Source organism: Nerophis ophidion, linkage group LG12, assembly GCF_033978795.1.
Source record: "Nerophis ophidion isolate RoL-2023_Sa linkage group LG12, RoL_Noph_v1.0, whole genome shotgun sequence".
NCBI lineage: Eukaryota > Metazoa > Chordata > Actinopteri > Syngnathiformes > Syngnathidae > Nerophis > Nerophis ophidion.
The window spans coordinates 20,548,421-20,569,483 of record NC_084622.1 but is presented as its reverse complement, the minus strand read 5'-3'; the positions used below and the strand labels follow the sequence as shown (position 1 = coordinate 20,569,483).

Genomic DNA, 21,063 nt, shown 5'->3' with positions numbered 1-21,063 from the left:
TCTTAAACAGCTGTAGCTCCCTCACAGGACACTGTCTTGCTAAAAAAAAAAAAAAAAAAAGTCAAAAACCGGCAAGAGAAGAAAGATAATTTCTCGTTCTAAGCGTAATTGTATTTTGCAAACTCTTTGTCTTAAACTACAAATTTGTCATGGCCAATTTTGGTTTTGGAGAGGCAGCTTGCTTCAACTTTACATTGCAGTGCAATATTTGGTTAAACTTCTTTATCAAATTGTGTACATTTTTAGAAAAGAGTTAACTTGAAAACACACTTAATGGTATGACTGGTTCTTAGGTATATCTAACTGCATACTAAAGATAAAACAGTTTATGGTAACAAAACCATTAGGTAAACCTGACATGGTTCGAAGTGGGTAAGTTGCTAGGATCATGTTTTTTTTTTTTTTTTTTTTGTGTTACTATCTGTTTGGATAAACAACGATAAACAACAAAAAATAAATTTTGTTGAGGCAAAAAAGGGTCCTGTAATTTCAACATTAACAACGCAAACAGAATCACAATATTGGCTAATAAAAGCAGAATCTACTGTCAAATGCGGAATATCACAGACATTGACACAAATGTGACTGAAATGCTGATATCATGAAGAGAAGGAACGCTTGTCTTGGGAAATCATGTGTCCGGGACCGCTCATTCGCCCATTAAACACTCACCTGCCCTCTACTTGACTAAAAAATGTTGAAACCATCATTGTATCTGCAAACAACCTGCAAAACTATTGCTAGCCAGGAAAACCCATACTCTCGCAACACATGTTGTGAACGACCCCGCCAACGTAAGCTCAACGTACAGACCGTATGGCAGTTGTAACTTGAGACTGCCACTCTCTTTTTTTTCCACACAGACTTAAGTTGTCTCCACTCAAAAACATAGCAGTGGTCAAGCTCCATTAAGAAGAGCAGCACACTTCCAGCCTTCAATCTGTTTTTTAGGCTGCCCTTTTTTTGCTGCAGCTGTTACATATACTGTAATATTGTACATGGTATTTGGTATTTGTCATATATTGTATATATTATATAAAATATAATATGATATATAAGTATATATTATATAATGTATATATAATATGTAAATATTACATGTATATATTATTTTATATTGCTACTATGGTAAATTTTTTGTCTACTTTATACCTTTTAGTTTTCGCCCTCTTTTTGTGCCCTTGTGTACATTATGCTTTCCATTCTTATCCTTTCCATCCTTTGTAACTGAGTTACTGTGTGGAACAATTTCCCTTGTGGATCATTAAGGTTTGTCTAAGTCTAAGTTTAAGTCTAATAACTGTTCTGTGTGCAACATCCCGTCTGACTGTGCTAACAAAGTAAGGTTTCAAACACACCCTAAACAAGTCGCCACTTCATGGCCGGGCCAATACAGAGACAGACAATCAGCCTATCCCCATGTGTATGTCTTAGGAGATGGGAAGATGCCGGAGTACTCGGAGAGAACCCTCAAGTAAATACAATTAAATTCGTATTTTTGGAATATCTTTGCAGGGTCTTCTGCATCCTTGATTCGGCTGTATTATCTTATCTCTTGGCTGCTGCAGTTTGCATCCTGCTGCTGGAGGAAATAATTCAGTGTGTCCAGGCATCCATGATATAGCCTGTTTGGACATGCACAGGGCTTGTTAACTGTGCAACTCTCATGAAGGAGAGCGGCTACGCGTCTCCTCTGCCATGCCCTCTAGAGTAGGCGAGTCGCGCTGCAGGAAACGCAGAGGCTAGCTCTTTTTTCTAGCTCCCTTTGCTAGCTCTCGGTTTGTAGTGTGCTCAAAGCACTAAATGCGTGATTAAAATCCTTCGCACTAAAACATACATATACACATACTGTGCATATGCAAGCACATATGCATAAATGCACTCATGCATATAATTAAATTTCATCAAACATACTGTATATTAACGTTGTTCCCCAAAGGGAAACTGGGTGACACATGGCACACTGACAAAGCTTATCCAATAGTACTATAACAATCTACAAGGTTAATACAGTTTGGTTCTCTTTCTTCCCCTCCATTTATCTGCTTTCTTTTATATTTCAAGTTATCATTAATTATACCGTATTTTTCGGATTATAAATCGCTCCGGAGTATACGTTGCACCGGCCGAAAATGCATAATAAAGAAGGAAAAAAACATATATACATTGCACTGGAGTATAAGTCGCATTTTTGGGGGAAATGTATTTGATTAAATCCAACACCAAGAATAGACATTTGAAAGGCAATTTAAAATAAATAAAGAATAGTGGACAACAGGCTAAATAAGTGTACGTTATATGAGGCATAAATAACCAACTGAGAACGTGCCTGGTATGTTAACGTAACATATTATGGTAAGAGTCATTCAAATAACTATAACATATAGAACATGCTATACGTTTACCAAACAATCTCTCACTACTCATCGCTAAATCCGATGAAATCTTCTTCTGTGATGTCGCTTCTAAACAACTCTGCCAACTCCAAAGGTATGCGCCGCTTCCTCTTGTCGTTTTCTGCTGCATATTTTACTACGTCCAGCTTGTAATCTGCAGCACATTATTTCCTTTTCGGTGCCATTTTTGTTCAACCCTTCTCAGTTTTTATAAGTTACCGCCAACGTTGAAACGATCCATTTATCATTTATCTATTTATAATCGTCACTAAAAATAGATCAGGTCACAAAGTACAAGAAGTCACGAGAATGTAGAAAAAAAATATTTGGTGGGTGCACATACATTTCCTTTAACAGTGAGAGAAAATCAGATTGTAGCAGCTGGAAAAAGCACACTGCAAATTACATTTCTACTACAGCAAGGACACACAAGTGTCACTAATGGAACAGAAACCAGACCTCATTCAATACAATCCCATTATGGTGAAGAAACACGATGCCCTTTAGACAGGAAAAGTCAGCTGCATATTTGCACGGTCATGTTGTTATCTGAACATGCTGACTCACTTTTGTTGCACAAACCACAAACTGTGGTTTAAAACACGTTGTACTTCCTTACAAGTATTAATTCAAACGTATTTACTATTGATGATGTTATGCCTTACCTTAGTGGGAAGGGGACACTCGTCCAACAGCAGGGTGATGACTGCAGGCCCAAGTGGGTCGTCCAATGGTATCACTCGAATCAGAGACTGGACAACCTCCAGCCAGCCATCGTCTAAGAGAGAAGAATAAGATGACTAATTTGTGCGTCTGTTCAGCAACGTATATCCGAGTGTGAAGTGCAATAACTAAAGTTCCTACAGGCCTGAGGTCGGCAACATTTAAGAGTCACCCTTCCAATTCCATAGCAATTTTTCTATCCAAAAAACATTTGGACCACCTGGTCTAGGGTGACTGGTAGCAGACTGATAAGTGCAGAGGCTGTCTTTAAGGCTAGCCATCTATCAGCTAATTCCGAACTTGACTGTTACAAAAAATTAGCCAGCTACCATGACCATGCCAGAAAAAAATCATCACTGACTATGTGCACTTAAAAGCAGTGAATGCCCCCCCCCACACACACAGTATCTATTAAAGCAGATTAATTAATAGATAGATAGATGGATAGATAGATAGAGAGATAGATAGATAGATAGATAGATAGATAGATAGATAGATAGATAGATAGATAGATAGATAGATAGATGGATACAGTGGGGCAAAAAAGTATTTAGTCAGCCACCGATTGTGCAAGTTCTCCCACTTCAAATGATGACAGAGGTCTGTAATTTTCATCATAGGTACACTTCAACTGTGAGAGACGGAATGTGAAAAAAAATCCAGGAATTCACATGGCAGGAATTTTAAAGAATTTATTTGTAAATTATGGTGGAAAATAAGTATTTGGTCAACCATTCAAACCTCTCACTGATGGAAGGAGGTTTTGGCTCAAAATCTCACGATACATGGCCCCATTCATTCTTTCCTTAACACGGATCAATCATCCTGTCCCCTTAGCAGAAAAACAGCCCCAAAGCATGATGTTTCCACCCCCATGCTTCACAGTATCTAAGGAAGTAAATATTAAAATAAATGGAGATAAAATTGAGCGTGTCTTTGATACTAAGTTTTTGGGAGTTATAATTGATTATAAATTATCATGGAGACAACATGTAAATTATATAAAAACAAAAATATCAAAAACACTTGGTGTTTTGTATAAAACTAAAGAATTACTTAATTATAATTCTTTTTTAACAATTTATTATACTTTGATACTTCCATACATGACATACTGTGTAGAACTCTGGGGAACCACTTTTAAAACCATAACTAATGATATTGTTTTGCTGCAAAAAAAAAAGCTGTACGGCTAATAAACAAAGCAGGATATTATGACCATACCCATCCATTATTTGTTAAATCAAAACTTATGAAATTTCAAGATATTGTTTATTATAAAATAACACAGATAATGTTCAAAGCAAAAATAAATACTTTTCCAGAAGGAATTCAAAAATACTTCTCTCTACAGACCAGCAAATACAATCTAAGAGATGGATCTAAGTTTATTTTACCAAAAGCAAGACTAGTTGTTAAACGTAGATGTTTATCTGTTCTCGGTGTTAATTTGTGGAATTCAGTTGGTAAAGAAATAAAAATGAGTGACTCAGTATTTAATTTAAAAAAGAACATGTCATAATGTATTTTAAAAAGTTATGTGAACTAGAAATTTATGTTTGTTTGGTTAAATGTTGTATTTAGAAGGTATGTATGTTTATCTATTTACAGAAAAGTGTATGTGTGTAGGTACATATTTTTGTATTATTTGTTGGGGGGCAGCCTGCATGTGGATGCTGAATGACTATATTTCTTTTTGTGTTGCAGAATTATTAGAAAAGGTAACTTAATTGAATGTAAAAAAATTATGTTGGGCATATAAGCTTTTTTGCTTCTGCCTGTTTCAGTCATGTTATTCATTTTTGAATCGTGATCTATGTTTGAATACGTTTTTGTTAGACTGAAAATAAACTGAAACTGAACTGAACTGAACAGTAGGTTTGGTGTTCTTGGGATGCAACTCATTATTCTTCTTCCTCCAAACACAACGAGTTGAGTTTATACCAAAAAGTTCTATTTTGGTTTCATCTGACCACATGACATTCTCCCAATCCTCTGCTGTATTATCCATGTGCTCTCTGGCAAACCTCAGACGGGCCTAGACATGCATTGGCTTAAGCAGGGGGACACGTCTGGCACTGCAGGATTTGATTCCCTGTCGGCGTAGTGTGTTACTGATGGTAACCTTTGTTACTTTGGTTTCAGCTCTCTGCAGGTCATTAACCAGGTCCCCCGTGTGGTTCTGGGATTTTTGCTCACCGTTATTGGGATCACTTTGACCCCACGGGATGAGATCTTGCGTGGAGCCCCAGATAGAGGGAGATTATCAGTGATCTTGTATGTCTTCCATTTTCTGATAATTGTTCCCACAGATGATTTTTTCACACCAAGCTGCTTGCCTATTGTAGATTCACTCTTCCCAGTCTGGTGTAGGTCTACAATTATTTTCCTGGTGTCCTTCGACAGCTCTTTGGTCTTGGCCATAGTGGAGTTTGGAGTCTGACTGTTTGAGGCTGAGGACAGGTGTCTTTTATACAGAAAACAAGTTCAAACAAGTGCCATTAATACAGGTAACGAGTGGAGGACAGAAGAGCTTCTTAAAGAAGAAGTTACAGGTCTGTGAGAGCCAGAGCTCTTCCTTGTTTGAAGTGACCAAATACTTATTTTCCACCATAATTTACAAATACAGTTTTTTAAATTCCTACAATGTGAATTCCTGGATTTTTCTTTCACATTCTGTCTCTCACAGTTAAAGTGGACCTATGATGAAAATTACAGACCTCTGTCATCACTTTAAGTGGGAGAACTTGCACAATCGGTGGCTGACTAAATACTTTTTTGCCCCACTGTAGATAGATAGATAGATAGATAGATAGATAGATAGATAGATAGATAGATAGATAGATAGATAGATAGATAGATAGATAGATAGATAGATAGATAGATAGATAGATAGATAGATAGATAGATAGATAGATAGATAGATAGATAGATAGATGGATAGATGGATAGATAGATAGATAGATAGATAGATAAATAGATAGATAGATAGATAGATAGAACTTTTAGTACGAGAGGCCACTATCTGAGTAAATATGGTCCATTGACAGCCTGAATGGCTCGCAGTGTTTCCTGTTAATCCTCCTTCTGTCACTATATTTAGGTAGTAACTATCCATCCATTCTTCCATCCATTCATCCATCCAACACAGATAGACAGACAACATTCACACTCACATTCACACACTAGGGCCAATTTTTAGTGTTGCCAATCAACCTATCCCCAGGTGCATGTCTTTGGAAGTGGGAGGAAGCCGGAGTACCCGGAGGGAACCCACGCATTCACTGGGAGAACATGCAAACTACTGCAACTAAAATGTTAATCTGTTAAGACAGTTAAACACAAACTACAAATGTGAATTTACTTACCAGTCTCAGCCATCTCGTGCAATGTGATCATGGAATAGGGGGGCTCTTGGTCACTGAAAAGTAAATGTGTCTGTGTCAATATTATCCAACTTTTGAATGCTTTAGATACATGATGTTGATGTAAAAATAGATATGAACGACATTCTTATTACCGTTTACAGTAGATGCCCACTATTTGCAGGGGGTACATTCCAAAACCCCCTACAACTGACGGAAAAGCGCTATTTTTGAAAGTCTAACATGCCTGTCACAGTTCTTAAAGACATTTTAGAAATTCAGTTTAACCAATTAAGAATCACTTCCAATACATGTAGTAACACAATATCAAATCTTGTCAAAGCCTCTTCCTGTTGGAAACAATCAAGTGAATGGACTTCTGCAACAGCACCCTTTTCTGCATTCATAGCTACTGCGGCCTTCTTTCCCTCGCCATCAAACAGCTTCCTATTTACAGTAGGTTCACCCCAAAAAAAAGAGTATTTCCAATTTCAAGCATGGAAAATAAATCTGTGAGAGAGCAAATGTCAAACTGCAAATACAGTAGGTCTGGGTTAGTTTGCCTGTGAGAATCCTGCAAGGGACTGAAGCATTAATGACTATCTGCAGTGTACTCAAACAACCACCAGGGAGCATCTGTGAGCAGATAATAATGCATCATCTATTTCTCTTGGACTTAACAGGCCAGTAGTGCATTTTTCACTCATGCTTTAAGTGAGGGATGCGGCAAAAACTGACCCAGACCCACTGTAGGCAGAGATATAATGTATTGCCTTGTCGGCAATAACATAAAAATGTGTTTCAAGCCAAAGTGTGCATTTGTGTTTGAGGTAATGGTTTTAAAGACGTTATGGATTTATTTTAGTGGTTGTTATTGCTGATGTTGCAGTTTTTTTTATCGGCCAGCCAGCTAAAAGCCTTTTTCATCAACACCAACATCACGATAGGCAGTTTTGTGTGTTTGTGCAAACAAAGTGAAATCACCTCTTTTGTTGGGTTTGTCCAATTTTCTTTTCATCCAATACTGAATTATACTACAGTGTTATTACTATATGACAGTACCATAAACTGAGAAAAAATCTGGTGAAGTATTCGGACACCTTCTAGATTTTCTTCTGTCAAAAAAACGAAAAAATGTAGCAAAATTTTGTGGTCTTTAAACCCAAGAGCTATTGTTCAGTATACTTCATCAAACATCTGGTCAGCTTGTTGATTATTTCAAGCACTGCTTCCCCCAAGTTGGAGGCTTGTGTATCGTTCAAGCATGAATAAAGTTAATGATACTAGGGATGTGTACCTTTCCCATCTGATACCGGTACGCAATGGTGCCAACTTTTCGTACTTTTGTCTGTCTTAACAAATGTTTATTGTTTAATACTGAAATCTCACTTTTTAATGTAACGTCATATCCGTGCTGTCCAGTAGTTATATCTTGTTATCTTATACATTTCTGTATCTCATTTGCAAATATTATAAAGTAGTGATGTAACGCTTTCAAAATCTAACTGTATGATATCACATTTTTAATAGTACGGTATATTATTGTGGTATAGCTCCAAAAATAGAGATTTTTTTAATGTGTAAAACGAGGAGGCGGGAATGTTTAGGATAAAAACAATGCTCAAATGTTCTCATTTTTTATCATAGTAATTTACAACCAAAAAAAAATGTTTAAGTGCAAATAATAGTGCAGGAACAACTACTGTTTCAAGCAAATATTAAAACAAAATAACTTACAGTTGATGTCTTTAAACATGCAGTGTAACAAGTGTAAACCAATAATGTTTACTTTAGTGTCTTTCAACTTTAACTTTCTGAGAAGCAGTGTCCTCTGCAGTGGACATAGGGTTTTTTTTTGTTTGAAAAATGCTGATACTCAGAAATGTTAACCAACAATTCAGCTTTATATCGCACAAATTGATGTGTAGCTTTGCTGGCTTCAAATAGGTTTTCTGGGTGACGGCTTATGAGGTGGCAACTCGTTTAAGGTGTACCGTGCCTTTGCCCCAACGTTTACACAGATGCCTACCATGAATTGATTTACGTGGACCCCGACTTAAACAAGTTGAAAAACTTATTTGGGTGTTACCATTTAGTGGTCAATTGTACGGAATATGTACTGAACTGTGCAATCTACTAATAAAAGTTTCACTCAATCAATCAAAATGCCTAGAGGGCGCTAACTTGTCAATGTATTTTACACTATATAGCCTGCCCTCTTGTACGTAATGATGTAATTACATCGGTACGTAACACATGCACGCTCATTAGTTTTAAGTGTTTATAGCAATTAATAGAAAATTGGAGAGCTAGCGTTAGCTGTCATTGAATGCACAGTACAGGCCAAAAGTTTGGACACACTTTCTCCTCATTCAATGCATTTTCATTATTTTAATGACTATTTGCACTGTATATTGTCACTGTATATATTCTGTCATAACAACAACATGACTGCCAATTGTTTGTTTCTTCTTTTGGATTTCTTTTGTATGTGTACATGCTCTTTGCACGCATGTGTTCACAAGAACGGGTGAGTGACCACCGTTAAAACCAATCATTTATTCATTTTATTTGGGACAGTAAAAAATGTTATTACATCAAATTTGGAATTGTGAAAAATATAGACAATTGACAGACAAATGTGTTCTGTTAAACCACTAACGGTGACATAAGCTAGAGTTGGCGGTTGGCGGTTTTTTTGCTTTGAAAAATGTTACTGTGAGGAAGTTGCAACAGCACCTTTAATACAGGAATGTCCCATAGAACTCTTTCAAAAGCACCTGCATATATTGACTTAACTGGGTAAGTTTTAGCATATTTAGTACACACTGTGTATCAAAATGACCCCATTTGCCCATTCTTTAATCTTAAAAATGTATGCACCGCTTAATGGAAAAAGTTCAAACACCTCTGATCTAACATATGTTGTTTTCACAGCAGGAAGCTGGCATACTTAAAAAGCTGATACATTTTACACCTGCCATCCAAACCTGTTACTAATTAACAAAATACCAACAAAAAAAAATGTTTGTTGCCCCCTAAAATGCTGACAACATTGGCACAAATGTTATAGTTCTGGACCAAGAAATTGTGTCTACAGGAAGAATTCCCCACAAAAAACAGACAGTAGTAATTTTGAGCTTGTTTTCCAACAAGTTCAGACAAATTTTGGACAGCTCACTTTTAGATCCAAATGTTGGCGGGCCTGCATCAGCCGACTGACGTCACCTACAGAAGACATGTTGCGTAGTATGCGTTTTGGTGCCATCTTCAGCCCGATTAAAGTTATTTGTGTGCATAATCGAAAGGAATGGTCAAATATGGCTTCCAGATGCAGTGTTGCAGGTCAACTAAAGAAGGGGTCAGCCTGCATACATTTCCAAATGATGTGAATAGGAGGAAAGTATGGACCTCTCCAGTCAAACTGACTCAGGCAAAATGAGATGGACCAAAGGAGAGGAGTATATCATTTACAGCACAGGTGTCAAAGTCAATGCCGGGGGCAAGATCTGGCCAGCCACATTATTTTATGTGGCCTGCAAAAGCCTAAAAAAAAGTGTTTTTTTCTTATCAAATCTATTAAACTTTCCAATTTGACAGAAAAAAAATACATCTACTTCAAACTATTTCATATACTTTATGTAAGCTAATATTGCAACAAATATTAAATTGTTACACATTTTACCGCATTTTCTTTGTTAAAATCAAAATAAGTGCCTAAATAATCGATTTCAAAGCAAGTTATCCATCAAATTGTACACTGTAGAAATGATTTTCACTCCAAAATAAAAAACAGGTAAGTCACCGGATTTTTTTTTTTACTGTAAAACAACTGTAAATTTTACAGTAAGAGCGGTGGCACTTTTTTCCATTTCCATGTATGTGTTAAAAATTAAAAACATTCACTGTAAAATGTACAGATTTTTTTTTAAAACAATGTATGTACAAAATATATATATTAATAGGGGTGTCAAAAAATAGATTTTCAGATTAATCGTGATTATTAATTAAAAAAAAGTCTAAAATTGGACCAAGCTATATTTTTAACAAAGACAAATCCTTTTTTCTTCTAGATTTTTCAGGACAAAAATTTTAAATGAAATTCAAAAGGCTTTGAAAAGTTTTAAATTTAATTATACAGATTTTCTATATTTGCCAGAATATTTTTTTTTAAATTTAATCATAATAAGTTTGAAAAAATATTTCACAAATATTCTTTGTCAAAAAAACAGAAGCTAAAATGAAGAATTAAATTAAAATGTATTTATTATTCTTTACAATTAAAAAAAAAAAATTTACTTGAACATTGATTTAAATTGTCAGGAAAAAAGAGGAAGGAATTTAAAAGGTAAAAAGGTATATGTGTTTAAAAATCCCAAAATCATTTTTAAGGTTGTATTTTTTCTGTAAAATTGTCTTTCTGAAAGTTAGAAGAAGCAAAGTAAGAAGATAAGAGAAATGTATTCAAACAAGTGAAGACCAAGTCTTTAAAATATTTTCTTGCATTTTCAAATTCTATTTGAGTTTTGTCTCTCTTACAATTAAAAATGTCGAGCAAAGCAAGACCAGTTTGCTAGTAAATACATAAAATGTAAAAAATAGAGGCAGCTCACTGGTAAGTGCTGCTATTTGATCTATTTTTAGAACAGGCCAGCGGGCTACTCATCTGGTCCTTACGGGCTACCTGGTGCCTGCGGGCACCGCGTTGGTGACCCCTTTTATAGAGGAATGTAGTTAATCATAGAACTGGCACCCAATGTTATTGAAAAAGTGTAGATTTTGGAGAATTCCTTTGAATCGAGGATTGATTCTGAATCGAATCATTACCCAAAGAATTGAACCGAATCGTGTAGTTCCCAAGGATTCACAGCCCTAATATAACACTATTATTTACTGTTACAGAGCGGCCCTCTGAGGGCAGCTAGAACTGCCATGTGGCCCTCCACAATACCCAGTTTGACACTCGTGATTTACAGCAATCATTTGAATGATTCAGACTTCAAAGAAAAGTTTCGGTTGGAGTTTAAATAATAATAAAAAAATAAGAGACTCAAGCCAAGTGTGATCCCTAAAATCAGGAGTAGCGTCAAGGAGAGAAAAACTGAGTCCAAACATGTGGAAAAACAGAGACAGAAAAGCACACAAAGGCCTTCTAAAACGAGCTTGCGAACGCACAAAAACCTGGCGCATGACCTTTTTCATGACAGAGAGGAGATGTGTCAAGACTGACGTTGACATGGAAATGTGCACTGCCTCACGCCAACTTCATGCCTGACGTACATACGTTTCTACAGGCTGTGGATATTTTGGCAACACACAGAAGTGGTCTTTCAGGCTTTGCCAACAACTGATTTTAACAATGTAAAAATTATAGAGGCAAGGACATAAAATGTACTTTTTTGCCAATGCATAATTCTTCATATTCATATTAATATTTGTGAGGACATATTAATTTATCTAGGTGATCATTTTGCCAACTAATGCTGTCAAACAGTGTTCCTGTGATGCCATGTCTTGACAGCAGCAGTGGGTGGTTGCCGCCAACATATAGGGCTGCTACAGTAAGAAGCTCTCCTGAGTTCTGATAATAAATTGAGTAATCAAAGTATTTTGTATCCTTTGTGATATGCTGGTATGTTTACATTTAAAAGATTGCAAGATTACATCATTTTGTCTGCAGGCAGCAAGCGCTTTTCCGCAGGACACGGCAATTTCAACCTGCCGGTGATCGCTCCAAATACCAGAAAGACGCACCTCCTCCTGACTTGTGATTGGCTACAACGTGCAGCACTTATTATTGCATATTTAAAATGGGGCGTGGCCTGGGCATGCCAAGCCTTGCCAACATCTGGAAACAATTTTAAGTTGATTGTGATGTAAAAAATAAATGCGTGAACACACTGTAACACATCTGAATATGTACTTGCGTACGTAGTTTTCTGTATTTGAACATACGTCTATTTTTAGTAGGAACGCCATGCAACTCTAATTACACGAGGCCCATGACGCTCAAAAACGAGAGAAAAATAAGGTAAGCTGCTGGTATTCTATTTTGCGTCCTTTTCTACTGATGATTGACGAAACAAAGGCTGGGGTTTCCATGGAAGAGGAGATGGAGGAGTAGGGAAGTCCGGAAATGGACATTATTTTGTATTTCTTGTTTGCTAATAAAGTTAACCAGGGCGACAAAAACCTGCAATTAAGTGATCAAAATAATAGTTTTACCGTACATGCTTGTATACAAACGGTTTATTTGGGGAAATAGGTTCCAGTTCTGTAGATGACATCACAGCAAGAGGGGCGACATATCAAGTCTGGCAATGAAAAGGGGGTGTTACAAGTAAAATTAGTAATCTACTAATTACTCAAAAGCTACCAAATTTTTCAGACTATGAGGCGCACTTGAAATCCTTTCATTTTCTCAAAACTCAACAGTGCGCCTTAAAACCCGGTGTGCCTAATGTACTGAATGATTCTAGTTGTGCTTACCAACCTCGAAGCTATTTAATTTGGTACATGGAGAAATGATAAGTGTGACCAGTAGATGGCAGGCCAACTTAAGGGATATGTGTAGACTGCAATATGACTCAAGTAAACAACACCAAAATGTTTTATGTTTCATTGAAAATATAGAACATTACACACGGAGCTCAAAAATCTATCAAAATGTTTCAGTACGACTTTGGTAAGCTATGAAGCTGCACCGCTTGATGGATTGTACTGTGCTTCAACATACGAGTATTATTATGGTGATATTATGCAACGGAGACTTTTCTTATGTTCTGATCTGTATTTGGGATCTGCATACGTCCTGAAAATTTGTGCGTGTCTGCCTTTGTTGTCCGTGTAGTAGTCGATAAGCTTCTTTTTTTTTTCCTCCATCTTATTGTTATGGGACATTTATCCTCCGCTGTTGCCATTTCTAATATAAAGTAGCGTAAAGTTCTTACTTATATTTGTCAGTGAACTCGCCATGAAAGCACTAAAACATACCGGTGTAGTGAGTTTACATAATTCACCCAAGGAACATTAGTTATTAGAGTTCCAGTCTGACGTTTTTTCACGGGACACATTTCCGGCGTTGTTGTTGCACAAGTGAGCCACGGATGAGGAGATGCTGCTACGTTATTGAAGTAAAGTCTGAATGTCATTAAAACAGTTAGCTCGATCTTTTGACACTTCTTCCACTCCCGTCCTCTCACACTACACCGCTACAACAAAGATGATGGGGAGAAGATGCTGACGAAGGTGAGCCACGTAAATAACACCGCCCACAAAACGGCGCATCATAAAGCGACTGTCAGAAAGCAGTTAAAAGATTATTTTTTTTAAATAATCTACCCAACATTTTAACCAAAAGAACCACAATTACATGTTATGCAGACCATAAGGAAGTGTTTTATATTTAGAAAATATATATATATATATGAACTCTTTAGTGCACCCTATAATCCGGTACACCTTTTGTATAAAAATAGAAATTTTAACCAAAAGAACCACAATTACATGTTATGCAGACCACAAGGAAGTGTTTTATATTTAGAAAAAATATATATATATGAACTCTTTAGTGCACCCTATAATCCGGTACACCTTTTGTAAAAATAGACATTTTAACCAAAAGAACCACAATTACATGTTATGCAGACCACAAGGAAGTGTTTTACATTTAGAAAAAAAATATATATATGAACTCTTTAGTGCACCCTATAATCCGGTACACCTTTTGTATAAAAATAGACCTGACTAGACCCGCTCATTGGCAGTGCGCCTTATAATCCGGTGCAACCTATGGTCCGGAAAATACAGTAATTGATATTATGGAATATGACTGCCAGATTCATTTTCAAGCGCACAAAATATATAAAGACAATTCGTTAGTGAAATTTCCGTCATCTATTCACTATGGGTGATTTAACAGAACAGAAGTAGTTTCTTGGTGACATTGCAAAGTGGAATCAAAATAAAGAGGTGTATTATCGGGAGAGAGTATCTTACTTGTCCACAAGGGTCCTGATGACAGCCAGCGTGTCCAGCACCAAGCCATCCACATTCTGCTTCTTCCGCCGTGGCTCGTGGGGGCCACGCCCCCTCCGTGGGGGTCTGACAGGGTCCCTCGGGCGACCGCCACGAGACTCCCCAGCGTCGACGGTCGCACCTGTCCCGTGATCCGTCCGCCTGGCCTGTCCCCTTGAGCCCCTGAAGGCTCTGGACGCCCCGTGATGGTCCTCCAAGTCGCTGTCATCCCGGCACACGCAGCTGTTCCCCATGGCTCCACGGCCTGCGAGGGTCTCCCACAGGGATGAAAAGGTGTTTGCGGAGGAAAGGAGTAGGAGAACCTGTGCGAGGCTCCTGCAGGCACAGTAACTGATCCAGGCAGCTACTATCATATCATTGGATGAGCCGGGTTATGGCGGGTTCTCGTCCCAGAGGGCAGGGTTGTGTCAACGCAAATGATCATTGTGAATCACGTCAAGTGGGGATGGAGGGTCAAGTTTGGGTTTACTCATTTATAGGTGAGTTGATGAGCCGAGAGGAGTCAGGCGATGCGATGAAGTCTTTGAACATTATAAAAATCTCAAGGTTTGGATGCAGTTCCAGGTCTTAAAACACTGTGGGAAAGTAAAAGAGTCAAATGTAAGGCAAGTTGATTTGTCCAAATAATAACCACATTCTAGGAAAGTGGTCCCCAACCTTTTTTGCAACACGGACCGGTTTATGTAGGCTTAATTTTTAGGGACCGGCTTTCCACTTGTGCCAGATAAATATAGCAAGAATAAGTGCATGAAAAATACAATTCAATATAACGCTTAATTAGTGGCAGCCCTGGGTGTATTTCTTTGCAATGAAATGCAGATGGAAATCAGCCTTTGGCTACAATCTGTCATTTTTCTATTATCATTAATGTGCATTGTATCATGTCACAGAGTTATAAAAAAATAAAAAATGGAAACTACCTACCAGGAGTTTTATTGTACATCTATAAACAAACTTATTGGTGTGTCTTCTGCACAGGTGAAAAACTCAAGGCCAAGGTATTAGGTTTTTTGTCTAGTTTGACAGGGAAAAAAATAGTGTCCAATATTGCAACAAATATTATATTATCTAACTTTCTTCGCCAAAATCCAAAAAAAACTTAAATATCTGCTTAACTTATGATTTCAAAGCAAGTTATCCATTAAATTGTACACTATACAAATGAAATGACCAATAGAATAGGGAGTTTATTTTACAGCACATTACTGTAAGTTAAAATAAAACAACCAATGTTGTTTTTTTTTACAGAAAAATTCTGTCGACTGAGCTGTCAATTTTTTGTTTTTTTTACTGTAAAATCCACGATTGCCGATGTTATTGTACCGCATTTTATTATGGTAAAAAACTGGCAGCTGAGTTGCTAAAATAAAATTAAACAGCGGTTCTGTATTTCTATTTAAAGTAATATGTTTTAAAAATAATAATAAGAAATTTTGATGTGCCTGCTATCTGTGACCTGGACCTCTGCCCGAGGGTTGCCGGGGGTCACTGGAAGCCGCCTAACTTATTAGAGGGTGCCGAGTGTCTGAGCGTATTCTGTATTAAATGCTGTAATAAATTAAGCATGATGATTTGAGCATACATGTATGTCATCGTGTGGCCCCACTTTTAACTCTTTGTTTCAAACGCTTATTGAAAACGCTTATTTACAGTAAGTCATTCATTTGACTTAGTCATTATTTTGTCTTAGTAAGTCAATATTTACTAAGTCAAAATAATGACATACTTAGTATCTCAGGCAACTAGGACTGTTCTGTTTTTATGTTTTTACTTTACGGGGAAAAAATATAGAGATACATATATAGGTGACGCCCCCTTCCCCCTGGAGAGACACCACCTGAACTAACAAATTTATATAAATATATAAGAAATACTGAAACATTTAAGTGAATTACAGCTATATATATATATATATATTATATATATATATACACACACACGCACGCACGCACGCACGCACGCACACACACACACACACACACACACACACACACACACACACACACACACACACACACACACACACACACACACACACACACACACACACACACACACACACACACACACACACACACACACCCCCCAGCAGGCCCTTTGAATATCTCCCAAACCCCGCCCACCTCAACCGACGCACGGGGGGTTATAATGTAACCTGGAAGAGTTAGGGATACATGGGTTTCTGGGTATTTGTTCTGTCGTGTTTATGCTGTGTTACAGTGCGGATGTGGCGCAGTGGCCGTGCGCAACCCGGGGGTCCCTGGTTCAATCCCCATCTCGTACCAGCCTCGTCACATCCATTGTGTCCTGAGCAAGACACTTCACCCTTGCTCCTGATGGGTGCTGGTTAGCGCCTTGCATGGCAGCTCGCTCCATCAGTGTGTGAATGTGTGTGTGAATGGGTTAATCTGGAAGTAGTGTCAAAGCGCTTTGAGTACCTTGAAGGTAGAAAAGCGCTATACAAGTACAACCCATTTATCATTTATTTATGTTCTCCTGAAATGTGTTTGTCATTCTTGTTTGGTGTGGGTTCACAGTGTGGCGCATATTAGTAAGAGTGCTAAAGTTGTTTAAACGGCCACCCTCAGTGTGACCTGTATTGCTGTTAAATAAGGATGCCTTGCAGTCTCTTACGTGTGTCTGCAATAGCCTCATCAAACAATTCTCTGGACTGGCAAGCTATTTATACAAGCTGTAGAGGGAGCTAGCAGTAGTGCCATCATTGTACACCCGTATTATTGTTCTTTGGGTGAACACCAACCTACATTCAAGAGAATAATTACTCTGAAATTCGGGAGTCTCCCGGGAAAATTAGGAGGGTCGGCAGGTGTGACGCTGTCAAGCGGCATTCATATAAAACTTGCGGGCCGCACTAACATTACATTTTCATATTAAGGTGTGGGCCGCGTATCTGAGACCCCTGGTCTATACATAGCACAAAGCAAAAAAAAACTATGTGTGCAGTATTATTTCATTATAAATTTCAAAAGAGTTATGTGGCTCCCATTGTTTTCTTTACTTTGTGAAACGGGTCAAAATGGCTCTTTGAGTGGTAAAGGTTGCCAACTCCTGGTCTAGTGGGACAGGCCAAAGTTAAGTGGGAGAAAATGCAAACATTTTATAAATTATTTTATGTTTCTCTCCGGCCTGGTAGCAAATGCATAACGGACCGGTACTGTTCCCCGGACCGTTGGTTGGGGACCACCGTTCTTGGGGGAAGTAACATGTACCTCCTCTTGTATAGCCTGCAGTTTGCGTACAAGGCAGGCGTTGGTGTGGAGGATGCTATCCTTTACCTGCTGCACCGAGCCCACTCACACCTGGATAAGGGAAATGGCACTGTGAGGATCCTCTTCCTGGACTTCTCGAGTGCCTTTAATACCATACAGCCCCGCCACCTCCAGGACAAGCTGGACAGAATGCGAGTGGACCTCTGCCCGGTTGCCTGGATTTCGAACTACCCCACCGACAAGCCACAGTACGTCAGACTGAAGGACATCATGTCTGACAGTGTAATCAGCAGCACCGGAGCATCGCAAGGAACGGTGCTGGCCCCTCTTCTCTTCACCCTGTACACGGCTGACTTTTGCTACAACTCAGAGCTGTGTCACATCCAGAAGTACGCTGATGACACAGCCATCGTCAGTGCATCAGGGACAGCAGAGAGGAGGAGTTTGGAAGCCTGGTGAGGGACTTTGCTGTCTGGTGCCACACGAACCTCTTGCAACTCAACCCCTCAAAGACCAAGGAGCTGGTCATTAACTTTAGGAGGTCGAGTCCACGGTCACAACCTAATGTGATGTAGGGAATTGAGGTACAGACTGTGGACCCATTCAAGTACCTCAGGGTTTGGGTGGACAATAAGCTGGACTGGACTGTTAACACGGACCACCTGTGCAACAAAGGACAGAGCAGGCTGTACTTCCTCAGGAGGCTGCGCTCCTTCAACATCTGCAAAAAACTCCTGTGGATGTACTACCAGTCTGTGGTTGCCAGTGTTCTGTTCTACGTGGTAGTGTGCTGGGGGGGCAGTACATCTAAGGACAGCTCCAGACTGGAGAAACTGATCAGGAGGGCCGGTTCTACAATCGGAATGAAACTGGGCTCACTGGTGACGCTGGCAGAGAAGGACTGTGGAAAAACTAGTGAGCATCCTGTATGATGCCAGTCACCCTCTGCATACCGTTATCAGTAGCCAGAGGAGCCTCAGTGCTAGACTGCTTCATCCCAAGTGCAGGACTAATAGACTCAAAAACTCCTTTGTCTCACACACTATTAGACTGTACAACTCCACTCTGGGGAGGGGGGAGGGGGGTACTCGGATGACAGGGGATGCAAAACAATAACAGTGCAATACGTTTTCATTACATGGTCACTACTGCCTAGTTTCTCTTGTTATATTCTTATTTTACTGTTATATTTTTATTCCCATTGTTGCTTTTTATTTTTATTCTTATTTTAATATTTTTCTATTTTCTTTCCATTCAAACCCACATTATTTACTTTTTACTTTTTAAATTGATCTCATCTCTGTACACTGCTGCTGGAATTTAAATTTTCCTGAAGGAATCCATAAATTACCATCTATCTATCTTTCTATTAGGGGTGTGGGAAAAAATCGATTCGAATACGAATTGAATCGAATTCTTTGTGCGATTCAGAATTGAATCTTTTTTTTTTTTAATCAATCCAACAAACCACTACACAGCAATACCATAACAATGCAATCTAATTCCAAAACCAAACCTGACCCAGCAACACTCAGAACTGCAATAAACAAAGCAATTGAGAGACACAAACACGACACAGAACAAACCAAAAGTAGTGAAACAAAAATGAATATTATCGACAACAGTATCAATATTAGTTATAATTTCAGCATAGTAGTGATTAAAAATCCCTCGTTGACATTGTCATTAGACACTTATAGCAATTAAAAAAAAAACAATAGTGTCACAGTGGCTTACACTTGCATCGCATCTCATAAGCTTGACAACACACTGTGTCCAATGTTTTCACAAAGATAAAATAAGTCATATTTTTGGTTCGTTTAATAGTTGAAACAAATTTACATTATTGCAATCAGTGGATAAAACATTGTCCTTTACAATTATAAAAGCTTTTTTTTTTTTTAAATCTACTACTCTGCTAGCATGTCAGCAGACTGGGGTAGATCCTGTTGAAATCCTATGTATTGAATGAATACAGAATAGTTTTGAATCGGAAAAATGCCGTTTTTGAATCGAAAAATTTGATATATTACCGAATCGTGACCCCAAGAATCGATACTGAATCGAATCGTGGGACACCCAAAGATTCGCAGCCCTACTCTCTATCTATCTACCGATACCTGTGGTTGGGGACCACCGTTCTAGGGGGAAGTAACATGTACCTCCTCTTGTAGCACAAAATACACATGTTTTCGTCCCAATAAATAAATAAAAAAAGAAAATAAACAAACGTGAAGACATCGGAGCGGCATTGTTTTGTTAACAGTTAGCCTGTTAGCTCGCAGCCATCCTTACGAGCGTTCCTTGAATAAAGTATTATAAAAAGACAAAACAAGTCCTATATCCACCATTTCGCTTCGAATTGAATTAAAGTGTAGACTTACGTCTTCCTGGCTGGGAAGGTGAGCGGCGTTCACACACACAAGTACGGCAGCTAAAAAGAAGAGAGATTATTAGCCGAGCTAAAGCAGGCTAGCCGCGACTGTCCAAGTGTGCAAGTTAGCAAACATGAGTCAACTAGGCGTGGTTCCGGAGCAGCTAGACTAAGTTAATATTTACCCGAAGAGCGTGTATCCCCAACACCCGCACACGGCTACAACGCGGCCGGCAACACTCGCAAAAACCTGTCAACAGTACGAAAAAAAAAATACCACACAAGCTAGCTTGCTTGCTACCTGCTAAGTTCCGTAGCCTCGGCGGATCGCTGGCCAGCATCATCCGCTGAGGGAGGCAGTGTGCGGGGAGACTGACTGATGGAACATTGGCCAGCAATACGACGTGACAAAACCTGTATCAATTCTAATAGACTTAGACCAGTGGTTCTTAACCTAGTTGGAAGTACCGAATCCCACCAGTTTCATAAGCGCATTCACCCAAACCTTCTTTAGTGAAAAATAAAATATATATATATATATATATATATTCAAATTCAAGACAGTCACCGTATTTCCTTGAATTGCTGCCATGGCGCTAATTAATTTAAAACCTCTTCTCACTCCTGCGCTTACCAAAGGCATGCGGTAAAAGTAAGCATGCGCTCATTACTTTAAAAACTCTTCTCACTTACGAAAGGCATGCAGTAAAAAAATGAGTGTGATGTAAGGATACCATCATGAAAAGCACATATAATAAAAAAAAAATTGTTATTATGGTCGCTTCACGGTGGCAGAGGGGTTAGTGCGTCTGCCTCTATTTTTTTTATCTTCCAAGATGGCGCTGCTGTAGTGGCTGCTGTTGGCAGGAGCTCCGTGCTCTTGTGTCATCCTTTTGTGTTTCCCTCTTGTTTGCATGTGTTATTATATTTTCTTGCCT

The 21,063-nt window shown here is 38.5% G+C and overlaps 1 protein-coding gene across 3 annotated transcripts in view; it reads right to left on the bottom strand.

The window, feature by feature from the left end:
• Nucleotides 1-20,602, bottom strand: part of rspry1 (ring finger and SPRY domain containing 1) — a 33,242-nt gene extending 12,640 nt beyond the window's left edge. Inside the window, exons 1-5 of one of the 3 annotated variants that reach the window (XM_061917056.1) lie at nucleotides 20,311-20,602; nucleotides 20,136-20,185; nucleotides 14,483-15,096; nucleotides 6,488-6,540; nucleotides 3,062-3,174 (exon numbers count right to left, since the gene is read on the bottom strand). In XM_061917056.1, the coding sequence (XP_061773040.1) occupies nucleotides 3,062-3,174; nucleotides 6,488-6,540; nucleotides 14,483-14,874 (558 nt within the window). In that variant the 5' untranslated portion in view covers nucleotides 14,875-15,096; nucleotides 20,136-20,185; nucleotides 20,311-20,602. The remainder of the gene's footprint in view (nucleotides 1-3,061; nucleotides 3,175-6,487; nucleotides 6,541-14,482; nucleotides 15,097-20,135; nucleotides 20,186-20,310) is intronic. The other 2 variants (XM_061917057.1, XM_061917058.1) reach the window with 2 other exon arrangements.
• Nucleotides 20,603-21,063: the final 461 nt, after the last annotated feature.